General features: G+C 47.1%; 1 protein-coding gene across 2 annotated transcripts in view; it reads right to left on the reverse strand.

Moving 5' to 3' along the window:
- The window catches only part of ATP2B4 (ATPase plasma membrane Ca2+ transporting 4), a 115,362-nt gene that overhangs the window by 30,374 nt on the left and 72,436 nt on the right, over nt 1–12,552 (reverse strand). For both annotated transcript variants that reach the window (XM_025380539.1, XM_025380547.1), the window contains 8 exons: nt 11,313–11,570; nt 10,701–10,826; nt 10,104–10,229; nt 8,953–8,988; nt 7,229–7,390; nt 3,819–4,033; nt 2,944–3,186; nt 1,171–1,412 (listed from right to left, as the gene is read on the reverse strand). In XM_025380539.1, coding sequence (XP_025236324.1) covers nt 1,171–1,412; nt 2,944–3,186; nt 3,819–4,033; nt 7,229–7,390; nt 8,953–8,988; nt 10,104–10,229; nt 10,701–10,826; nt 11,313–11,570 — 1,408 coding nt within the window. The remainder of the gene's footprint in view (nt 1–1,170; nt 1,413–2,943; nt 3,187–3,818; nt 4,034–7,228; nt 7,391–8,952; nt 8,989–10,103; nt 10,230–10,700; nt 10,827–11,312; nt 11,571–12,552) is intronic.

Genomic DNA, 12,552 nt, shown 5'->3' on the forward strand with positions numbered 1-12,552 from the left:
TTTTTTTTTTTTTTTTTTTTTTTTTTTTTTTTTTTTTTTGAGACGGAGTCTCGCTCTGCCGCCCAGGCTGGAGTGCAGTGGCCGGATCTCAGCTCACTGCAAGCTCCGCCTCCCGGGTTCATGCCATTCTCCTGCCTCAGCCTCCCGAGTAGCTGGGACTACAGGCGCCCGCCACCTCGCCCGGCTAGTTTTTTGTATTTTTTTAGTAGAGACGGGGTTTCACCGTGTCAGCCAGGATGGTCTCGATCTCCTGACCTCGTGATCCGCCCGTCTCGGCCTCCCAAAGTGCTGGGATTACAGGCTTGAGCCACCGCGCCCGGCCAATAGTCACTTTTTTTTGGTGAGACAGAGTCTCACTCTGTCACCCAGGCTGGAGTGCAGTGGTGCGATCTTGGCTCACTGCACCCTCCGCCTTCTGGGTTCAAGCGATTCTCCTGCCTCAGCCTCCTGAGTAGCTGGGATTACAGTGCGCACCACTATGCCCGGCTAATTTTTGTATTTTTTTTTTTAGTAGAGACAGGGTTTCACCATGTTGGTCGGGCTGGTTTCGAACTCCTGACCTCATGATCCGCCTGCCTCGACCTCCCAAAGTGCTGGGATTACAGGCGTGAGCCACTGCGCCTGGCCGAATAGTCACTTTTAAAGTTACATAAATTCCCTGTAATCAGAAATGGGAATGGGAAGGAAAGAGAAGGAAAAGAGAACACAGAACAAACATTTCTAGTACTTGTTATGTACAAGGCATTTTACATACATTGAATCATTTAGTTACAGTGAGGCGGTAGTACTTTTAGGAGCTGAGTACCGCTCTCTCTGTTTTCAGATTAGGAAATGGAAACTGAGGATCGTCCAGGTCTGAATCCTGGCTGTGCCACTGTCAGCTGTATCACCTTGAGTGAGATACTTAACTTCTTTATATCTCTGTTTTCTCATCTGTAAAACTGGGATCATCACAGTACCCACCTTCCTGAGTTGTGAGGATTAAATACAACAAGCCACTGTAAGCACTTAAATAACATGCGTGGCTTGAGTAGACGCTTGGATATTAGTTATTATGGCACCACCTGGCTGGAGGGCTCCCTCATCCGCATGGGTTCAGTGTGGGGTGTGCACCCATGCCTTCCTGAGGAGAGGCTCTTGAAGGGAAGCAGAGTGGTCAGGGGTGCTCACTTGCGCAAGATGATCTCAGAGGCGCCCTTGCTGTACATACGGAAGCCACCGCTGGGATTCCTGATGACGGTGCTCATTGACTTGCGCACTGAGTTGAAGGTGTACACCTTGTAGAGCTTCTCCTCGGGCACTTCATTACGCACAGCCTGGTAATCCTGCTTCAGATCTGTGACAAAGCCTAGCAGGGCACACTCGGTCTTGTTTCCCACCTGCCGAGGCAGGCCTCCCTCCTTCTCTGGAGGCTGGGAGAAGAAATATACACAGCACTAGTGAGTAAGATGCCTTGACAAGGCAGAGAACTTAGGGAAGGGCCGGGCGCGGTGGCTCAAGCCTGTAATCCCAGCACTTTGGGAGGCCGAGACGGGCGGATCACGAGGTCAGGAGATCGAGACCATCCTGGCTAACACGGTGAAACCCCGTCTCTACTAAAAATACAAAAAACTAGCCGGGCGAGATGGCGAGCGCCTGTAGTCCCAGCTACTCGGGAGGCTGAGGCAGGAGAATGGCATAAACCTGGGAGGCGGAGCTTGCAGTGAGCTGAGATCCGGCCACTGCCCTCCAGGCTAGCAAAGGGAGTCCTACTCTGAAAAAAAAAAAAAAAAAAAGAGCTTAGGGAGGAACAAACTCATTTACAAAGCCTTCACATTATATACCTGGAGCTCATGGGGGAAATAACATTTGTTTTTTGTTTTTTTTTCTTTTCTTTTTTGGAGATGGAGTCTCGCTCTGTTGCCCAGCCTGGAGTGCAGTGGCATAATCTCGGCTCACTGCAACCTCCACCTCCCGGGTTCAAGTGATTCTCCTGCCTCAGCCTCCCGAGTAGCTGGGATTACAGTCATGCGCCACCACACCCGGCTAATTTTTGTATTTTTAGTAGAGATGGGGTTTCACCATGTTGGTCAGGCTGGTCTCAAACTCCTGACCTCAGGGGATCTGTCCACCTTGACTTCCCAAAGTGTTGGGATTACAGGCGTGAGCCACCGCACCTGGCATCTTTTTTGTTTTTCTTTTTGACATAGCATCTTGCTCTGCTGCCCAGGCTTGACTGCAGTGGTGTGATCTCAGCTCACTGCAGCCTTGACCTCTTAGGCTCAAGTGATCCTCCCACCTCAGCTTCCCGAGTAGCTGGGACTACAGGTGTGCAATCATGCCTGGCTAATTTTGTTTATTTTTGTAGAGATGAGGTGTCACAATATTGCTCAGGCTGGTCTCAAACTCCTGGGCTCAAGCGATCCTCCCACTTTGGCTTCCCAAAGTGCTGGGATTACAGACGTGAGCCACTATGCCCAGCCTGTTTTTTTTCAAGGATAGGCAGAGAGTGGTCAGTAGTAACTGTGATCCTTGTGCCATCCAGGGCTTAGGGATTTTGTAGTTTGGTGTCTCGCCTTGTGTGGGTCTTATTCTAATACTCTGTGTTTGTTTCTAGAAAGTGAGTAATTTACTTCTGATAAGCCCAATTCTACTTTGGGATACGTTTTACTTGCCCTCCTTAGAGACATTGCCTTTACATGCTAGTTGGGAGGGTATTTCCTGGCCATAGATTCTTACAGGCCCTTGCCCTGAACCCTCCATTGACTCCCAGGTACTTTTCCATAGTCTCACCCAAACATGTTCACTCCAGAGTGAGAAATGGTGCTCACTCTCACCTGGGATGAGAATTTAGGGATGGTAATTTAGGCAGTGTAAACAATAAGCAGGTTCATTTCAGAGAAAATGGATGTTCCCTTCCAACCAACCACCCATTCTGAGTGTCTAGGCAAAGGAGATGCTTACCAGAATCTTGGAGGTATAAGCACTGTTGATAGAAATGCCATTGACAATGAGGTCCAGGACTTTGGGCAGGAAGACATCAGGGCTTGGGATTTGACGGTAATGGATGCCCCCAATATAAGCTTGTACCACAGTCATTCGGTTCATGGTCAACGTGCCCGTCTTATCAGAGCAGATGGCGGTGGCATTGCCCATGGTCTCACAAGCATCCAAGTGCCGCACCAGGTTATTGTCTTTCATCATTTTCTACAAAGGAGAAAAGACTTGAGGCAGGACTAACTGGACTCTCCTAAATATAGGTCAAAGCCATTTCCTAGCCAACATCTCTCCATATTTCATCTTCCAGTCCCATACAAAAATCCAAGATACTGGCTGGGTGCGGTGATTCATGCCTGTAATCTCAACACTTCGGGAGGCTGAGGTGGGCAGATCACCTGAGGTCAGGAGTTCAAGACCAGACTGGCCAACATGGTGAAACCCTATCTCTACAAAAGATACAAAAAGTAGCTGGGCATGGTGGTGCACACCTGTAATCCCAGCTACTTGGGAGGCTGAGGCACGAGAATCAGTTGAACCTGGGAGGCCGAGGTTGCACCATTGCACTCCAGCCTGGGTGACAGAGTGAGACTCTGTCTTAAAAAAAAAAAAAAATCCAAGATACCATTTTTGTCATTCTCTGAAGGTTCTACAGGGTCATTTCAACATTGATGCATCTGACAGAGATGGTCCTTCCATTAACACCAGGGACTTCTGCTCTTGTGAGGCACCAGCCAAAGTTTACAGATGATAGAATGGCTTATCTTTTCACTAAGGGTTACGTGGTACCCTTCCCTCCCATCTCTATCCTAAAGGAAGAGATACGATTGTTCCAGTCTCACCTTCACAGAGTAGGCCAGTGAGATGGTGACAGCCAGAGGCAGCCCCTCTGGCACAGCCACCACCAGTACAGTGACGCCGATGATGAAGAACTTGACAAAGTACTGGATGTAGATGGGAGTACACTCAGGGAGCCATGGTCTGCGATTTATCACAAAGTTGTCAATCACGAAGTATAGAATCAGGATGAAAACTGTGAGAGCAGACATGAGCAGACCTGTCCAGAGAAACAAGTCACATGAACCCAGGCCTGAGGGCATTCCTAGGGCCCTAGCCAGAGATAGAATGGCATCAGTTGTAGCCTTTGTTGCCAATTGTTAAAACCACCATCTCCAGGAAGACTTACTAAAATCCCCGCCCAGTCTCTGTTGCTTATACATTATAGCATAAGGAACAAACACTGGTTTCGTATTTCAAAGACACAGGTTCTATTCTCAGCACTGCACTAACTTGACTTGTGGCTTTGGACAAGTCATTGACCCTCTCTGGGCCTGTTTCCTAGATCAAATTCCTCATTCATAAATCAGGGGGTTGATCTGTTTCCTGAAACAGCATTCTATGATCCTATTCCACACCCACCCTCTCCCTGCGACTCATAATGTCATGACTGTATTTGTCCATTTCCTAGTAGTTTATCAATTTTGACTTCTCCCCTACTAACCTCCGAATGCTGGACAATTCACACCTTGTTTACAGGAATGCCTCTGTGGTGCTAGTGTATCACCTGCATGGCTAACTCTTAGAACAGTGCTTCCCAACCTTTCTCTTGTCATGGCACACATAGAAGATGCCAATAACAGTAAATATTTATGTGGGCACCTACTGTGGGCCAGGCAAGCACTTCACAACAACCCTGTGAAATAGGTTACTATTATCACTCCCTTTTTAAAGATGACGAAATGAAAGTACTGAGAGGTCTTTGGTATGGCCCATTGGTAGAGTGACCAAACCATCCCGAGACTACTGAACAGTTTCCAGGGATGTGGGGTTTTGCTAAAATTGAGAAAATCCCAAGCAAACTGGGACGGTTGGTGACCCTACACATTACAGTACATGAAAGAATCTGCTGAAGGTCAAAACCGACTGGCCTAGGCATTCTGATTGCCATGGGTGCTGCCTGAATGCTTTGAGGGCTGATGGAATCAGTATCTGGGGACAACTGTCCCTAACTGTGGCACAATATTTGGGAAAAGCTCTGCTTTAAATCATTGTCTGGTTTTGGTTTTTGCTTTTCCCAAGGGCCAGATGATTTAGGGGCCTCCAAGCAAGGCTAGAGATGATGATATCAATGAAAGCAAATTCTTCTGTACTTTACTTGATTAGGGCCAGGACTCAGGTGGAGGAGCAAGCCACTGAGGGTGCAAAATTAAGAAGGAACTCACTCTTCTGGTGGTGGAAGGCATCTGACTTGCCTCACCCTATTCCTGGACTGGCCTAACATATAAAATAAAGCAACAAAGGAGACTAGTGGCCAGCCATCAGGTAGCTTGTACTCTCTAAGAAGAACAAGGCAGGGGCCAGGTGCAGTGGCTCACACCTGTAATCCCAGCACTTTGGGAGGCTGAGGCCGGCAGATCACTTGAGGCCATGGGATCACTTGAGGCCAGGGGCAGATCACTCGAGGACAGGAGTTCAAGACTAGCCTGCCCAACATGGCGAAACCCTGTCTTTACTAAAAATTAGCCAGGCATGGTGGTGCATGCCTGTAATCCCAGCTACTCGGGAGACTCACTTGAACCCCTGAGGTGGAGGTTGCAGTGAGCCAAGATTGCATCACTGCATTCCAGCTTGGATGACAGAGTGAGGCTTTCTCACAAACAAACAAATAAGCAAAAACAACAATAAAAAAACAAGGTAAGGATTAGGAGAATAGTACAAGGGTTAGGTGGGGTATATTTAATGTTTCAGACCTGTGTGTTTGATTCTGCCCCTGCAATTCATCTCATCCATGTATAGTTTATACGCAAGAGATTTCACAGCAGTTAAAATTAGCTGGGCACTAGAACGGACACAAAGAGGTTAGGCCAACTCAGTCCAGTAGATCTTTCTGTGAAACGTAAGAAGTTCTCTATCTGTGCTGTCCAATATGACAGCCACTGCTAGCACATGTGGCTCGTGACCAACTAAAATGTGCCCCAGCAACTGGATTTTTAACTTTATTTACTTGTAATTAATTTAAATTGCAGCAGTCACATGTGGTGAGCGGCTGCTATGGTGGGCAGCATGGATCCCACCATCCAGTGTGTGCAAACTGAATCAGCGGTGTTGGCATCCTGTGGGGGTTTGTTAGGAATGCAGAATCTCAGGCTCCACACCAGACCCTCTGAACTGAATCTACACCTTAACAAGACCCCCAGGTAAGCTGTACACAGCTGTATAAAGTGCAGAAATGTGCTGATTATGACTGTGGTAAACAGAAAGGTGGGATCACAGAATAAACAGTGGTAAAAGACTATTCTCTGGCAGGGCACGGTGGCTCATGCCTGTAATCGCAGCACTTTGGGAGGCCGAGGTGGGCGGATCACTTGAGGCCAGGAGTTCGAGACCAGCCTGGCCAACATGGTGAAACCCCATCTCTACTAAAAATACAAGAATTAGATGGGCGTGGTGGTGTGTACCTGTAGTCCCCACTACTTGGGTGGCTGAGGCAGGAGAATCGCTTGAACCCAGGAGGTGGAATCTGCAGTGAGTTGAGATGGTGCCACTGCACTTCCAGCCTGGGCAACAGAGAAAGACTCCATCTCAAAAAAAAAAACCCAAAAAACAAAAAACAAAAAAACTATTCCTTGACGGATATGTCCACTGAAGTAGCAATCTTCTATTTCTTCTTCCCACTCCCCATTCTCCCCCTCCATTGAAAGAAAGTGGTAAGACAGGAAAATGCAGAGGCAAGTGATGGAGAAGCCACTTTCTCATATGCAGAGTGCATTTAGAGAGGGCCTGTCTAACCACAGCCTTCCTTCTTCCTCCAGTCCTTACTTGGTATTTATTGCTTTGTGCTTGGCCAGATCCTACTACTATGCTAGGGAATTGCCTCTAGCAAGCTGCAGCCTTCTCTATCTTTAAGGAATTTATAACCCAAAACAAGAGACAGGTAAGTAGTTATTAAAATCTTCCTTCTTGCTAATGTAAATCTCCCCTACTGTAATATATGCTCTTTACTTCTCATTCATTTGGATTAAGAGATCTCACGGCCATTAACCCTTACACACAGGAAAACATTTCTCTCTGAAAAAGCCTAGGGAGAAACCAAACAGTGGCGGAGATAGGGACACAGCTGCCTAGCCCCAAGTAGCCATTCTGAAGTTTCACCTTCTTTCTGCCAGTCTCAGTTGGTGCAGAAAGAAGGGGATAAAAGTGATGAAGATGCAGGATAACACTGATAACCACAATGAGGCTGTACCCTACTCACCAGCTTTCCCAATCTGAACAGCCAGGCGAGTCAGCTTGCCCTGCAGCACTGACTTCTCCTTTTTAGGCACTTTGACTGCCTTCTTGTCTTTTTCCTCATTGTCGATTCCCTCCTGGCTATTGAGTGGCTGGATTTCCAGGGCCACTCCGTCTTGGGTCTTTGCTAGAGTGTACACACAAATAGGACAGGTGAGCAGGCAAGGTGGTAGCACTGAATGGCAGGCAGGTGGAAACCAAAAAACCTTCCTGTCTCTTTCCCAGAATATACCTTGGACCTGACATCAGTCCCGACCACTCACAATCCATGCTAGACATGGAACTTGCCTTCAACACTCTATTAGGGCCTTTGGAATAATATTCTAATGACTTCAGATGAAACTGGGGTGCTTTTAGGGTATGGATTTCTTCTTCAGTGGCAGCTTCCTGGCACTACCTGAGTCCTAAGCCAGATTTATTCCAGCAAGGGGATTAATCATGTCACTAAGCGCTATTAAAACAACCATCCTTCCTGGAACTCAGTGCTTAAAATAGTGAATCTTTACTGCAGAAAGGGGCTGAAGGAGAGGGTTGGTAGATGTTTCTAGAGCACAAGATTGCTCTGTTAAATGGTTTCTCTCTCTCTCTCTCTCTCTCTCTCTCGATTGTCAGGGAAGAAACACATACCCCCAGACCCAGGGTATTTTCCAGCTCCTTCTAGCAGGTGAAGGATAGGAAAAGAAAATTCCCTTTCTTCCCTGCCTAACAAAGGTAGAGAGATACAGAGTGGGACCTAGGGTTAAGTCTTTTGGGGAAGAGGGAAGAAGTTGGTGTGAGGGACGTCCTGTAATAAGAGAAAGCAGGGATAAAGAGAGACATATAAATCCATTTTGCTTTTAAAAGAAGAGTTAAAGAACTAAAATTAAAGAATTATTTCTGTTTAGCTCTGGTTTTCTAATGTGATGACTTTATTTCTAAAGACTGCTGTGATGCGGGTTACAAAGTAAAAACAAATCTCTAGGAGTGTCACAAGAGAGCAGTTCTTGCTGGCTCCCAGCACCACTCCATTTTCACCCCTGCAGGGCTCAGCCCCTTGCTTAGGATACCCTTCCTGAGTAGTCCCTGCTGTCAGACTCACAAACAAGAAGACAGAGATGGAATGTGAACACAGCCACCAAAAGAGAAACACACATCAGATCAGGAGGAAGAAAACAGACTGTGGCAAGAACAAAGAAGAGAGGTGGGGAGAGAGGTACAGAGAAAGGGCTCTCTCCAAGCACCCCTGAGAAGACCAGCAGAGAAGGGATCCAGACCAGAAGAGGACACCGATGAGGAAGCTATCAAGAGGAGGGTGCAGGGACTGCCCACCCCACCTGCCTCCGCCATGAGAACCCTGAAGTCTTCCAATCCAGGAACTGATGACTGTTGGTGTTTAAATCAGGCTGAGGGCAATGAAGCAGAGTTCAGCTCCCTGGGAAGAGCAGATCAATCCTACACACTCCCCAAGAGAAACCTTGACATGACATTCTGTGAGCCAACAGCAGAGGGTGCTGTTGTCCCATCTTAGATTGGGATCAGGACCTTGAGACCACCCCAAAAATCTCTGCACCTTCCTCAGGATGAGGCATCTGAGCCACAGCACGAGATAACAGATTTATGGAGAGGAAAAGGGAGAAGGCAGATGGCCTGGAAAGGTCTGGTTTGAGCGTGGGCAGGTAGAGATGGTAAATGAGTGGTTGGAGAGGTTACCTTTGTTGCGATTTTCAGGGACTCCTTGCTTTTTACCTGTTTGAACAAGAAAGAAAAAAGTGGGGTCGAAACCCAAAGTGACTATTAAGAGATCCAATTTGTTGGTCCTGCTCAGAGCCCAGAAGGGCGACAGTTAAGTGGTCAGGTTGCAGGGAAGGGACATAAATGTAAAGGAAGCTCACATCTCTGCTTTCATTCATTCTTGCTAGAGGCTCTCATGAATCCTCGGGATAGCCACCAAAACGCTCACATAGGTGAGTGCATACTCACACCCGAGGTGCTTTCTCTTGCTCCTGGCCTGAGTCACATTGCTTGGAAAAATAGGGTGGGGATTAGGAAGTGAGAGGTTTGAACTGTTTCTGCCTGATGGCAAAGACTCTGAAAGGTGTCTCCGTGTTACTTCAATAGCACCAGGCAAGCTTCCTCCTTATTCATCTGCAGGCAGCTGCAGAAATGAATTGTTTAGTTCCTGAGGGAATGTGTTTTGTTTCCTTTTCATAAACTGTCCTCCACTAAACAGCTCAAGATGATTCTCCAGCCATGTGGTAGAAACCTTCTCTCCCCTAAGGGAAGAAGGAATGCTTAGGAAAACGGGTAGACTTGGTTTTAGTATCTTTTCCCCTTTCTCCCTCTTATTCTTTCCTTCAGGAATAACTGAGGGGCAAAGACTGAACTAACTGTTCCTACTCTTCTAGCTGTGTGTCTCTTCCACTGAGAGCCCACAGTTTCGGCAGAAATCTATTTTATTCTTCTGGCCAATTTTCTCTTAGTCTTGATGGTTCGTTTAACCCCCCATCTTTGAGGAAGAAAGTTGGGGGAGGAGGAGTACATGGAAGGCATTTGGGGCTACGGCACCTAACCAGTTTATTTAGGGCAGGCTTTATAACTTACCCCTTTACCAGCCACCAATAGACACAAAAATCAAGGCTCAAATTCAACCTGATTTAGGAGCCTAGAGCCAGGATCTGGTTTTCATCAGAGCCCCCTGGAGCCAAGGATTTACATCTTTATCTCAGCAAGGAGTTGGATATCTGCTTTCTTCATCGCAGCAGATTCTTCTAACCATGCTTTCTATCCAGATCTGCTCCCTCGCTTCCTTGTTTGTCCATGGGGATGAGAGGAAAGAGAATCTCAGTCCAGATGCCCCTTACCTTTCTTCTTCTTCTCCCCTTCGTCATCCTCATTGACCCCCAAGAGAGTAAGGATGATTCCAGTCTGAGAGTTGACACCAACAGCCGTCACCACCATCCGGCCAGAACCTTCCATGACATGGGTCCCTACATGGGAAAGGAGAAGATGGGAAGGAATGTTTTTTTTTAATACCTAGACATGATTTGATATGAAACACAAATTTAGAAGAAAAAAATAGTCCTCCCTACCCCATGGATAATGATGTGTTTAGCACAGTAGGAAAAGGTCAAGAGCTGGGCACATTTAAAACAGACCAGACAAACTGGGAGTAAGGAGGAAAATGTGTCTGACCGCTTTAGGGTAAGCCCTCCCTCCTGCCCCCACTCCCACCCCTGCAACCAGCAGAGCCCCTTCAAGGGCCTTATTACACTTGTTTCACGGAAAACTTCATTTAGGCTGCCTGATATCCTTGTATTCCACCCACCAAAATGCTGCTGCCCCAGTTGAATCCCAGGGAAGGAGATGGGACACAGTCAGAAGAGAGAACAGGGTCTGGATCCTGTGGCCTGGGTGTTTGCAGGGAGGTAAATGGGAACTTGGGTAGCCAGGGCCTATACCTGAGAGCAACATGGGGTCTTTGTCCAGGGACTTCTTGACATGGTCGGATTCCCCTGTCAGAGAGCTCTCATCAATCTTCAGATCATTCCCTTGGATCAGGATCCCATCTGCAGGCAGCAGATCACCTAGAGCACAAAGGGGAAGAAGGGACAGTGAAGGAGATAGTAAGAGACTGGCTGAGGGTAGGGACCTCCAACTCCTTCAACCCCATCTCACGGCTGCTCCCGTGGGCCCTATCTGGAGGGCAATGGTCGTGAGTACATGGAGGGTCTTTACAAGACTTCAGCTCTGTACAACCTGGGAGAAGGTTGCTTTCCAGGCATTATAAATTCAAACTCTTATTCATCCCCACACCTTTCCATGGCCTGAATATTACACACTTTTAACCCTGAGACACACAGAGTACAAGTCTGACAATCTTGTGGCAGAGCTTCAGCTACTCCTTTCTGAAATTCCTTCCCACAACCTCTTTAAACTCTAACCTAGAAGTGAATACAGTTTTGGATCTTATCTTTTTGGGTTTTCAGCAATTCCCAGCCCCCTCATACCAAAGGACCTACCCTTAAATGGGGGTGGTAGTGGGGTAAGCAAAAGAGACACGGAGCTCTCACCGTATTTGACTTGGGCAATATCACCGACCACAATCTCAGCCACAGGGAGCTGGATGAGTTGACCATTTCGGATGATGGAGAACTTTTGCTCCTGTTCAATGCGGTTCTGCAGCCCCCGGAATTGCTTCTCTTTGCTCCAATCATTAAAGGCAGTCACTAACACCACGATGATCACTGAGAAAAGGATGGCTGCCCCCTCAATCCAGCCAGCTTGTGCCTCACTTTCATCTTCTGGGGTACTTGCAACTTGACCACACACTATCCCAGGAAGGGAGAGAAATAGTCACTGAAGGGCTTTTGTTGACAATAAGAAATGGGAGTGGTGCTTCCACAATCCCAAGATAGAAAGTCAGGAAAAGTGAATAATAGCAAACACAACTGTTGGCTGGAAGAGGATATCAGAGGATAGTAGGATTGAGTATTATCTTATCACGAGTGTAACTATTTATGTTAATCCAAAAGAGGTAAATGACTAAATAGTACAAACTATCAAATTTAGGCAAGTCACATGTAAGGTTGCACTTATGGTTCCCAACATGGTCAGGCTTTTGCTACTGTTTCCCATAATGTGAGACAATTGGTGGCAGGGGGCACTTTGAGATGCAGGGTTTTGTTGGTTGGATAAGGGTAGAGAATTCCTGGCTGGGGATGTTGGTTCACACCTGTAATCCCAGCACTCTGGGAGGCCAAGGCAGGCAGATCGCTTGACCCCAGAGGTTTGAGACCAACCTGGGCAACATGGTGAGACCTTGTCTCTATGTTATAAAAATTATTAAATAGGCCGGGCAAGTGGGTCACACCTGTAGTCCCAGCACTTGAGGAGGCCGAGGCAGGTGGATCACCTGAGGTCAGGAGTTTGATACCAGTCTGGCCAACATGGTAAGGCCCTGTCTCTACTAAAAATACAAAAATTAGCCAGGCGTGATGGCACACACCTGTAATCCCAGCTACTCAGGAGGCTGAGGCATGAGAATCGCTTGAACCCAGGAGTTTGCAGTGAGCCCAGATCAAGCTGCTGCACCTAGTCTGGGTGACAGAGCAAGAATCCATTAAAAAAATAATAAATAAATAAATAAATAAATAAATAAATAAAATGTCTTAAAATGGTAGAGGATTCCTGACATTCTGAAAAAAGATTTAATGGAAGAAAGAGGGTGGGGGTGGGGTGGGGAGGAACCCTTGGAATAAGGATGAGTTGGAAGAATAACTTAGTACTACTGCTGGTTTCCTTTGGAAAGCC

Source organism: Theropithecus gelada, chromosome 1 (genome assembly GCF_003255815.1).
Source record: "Theropithecus gelada isolate Dixy chromosome 1, Tgel_1.0, whole genome shotgun sequence".
Classification (NCBI taxonomy): Eukaryota; Metazoa; Chordata; class Mammalia; order Primates; family Cercopithecidae; genus Theropithecus; species Theropithecus gelada.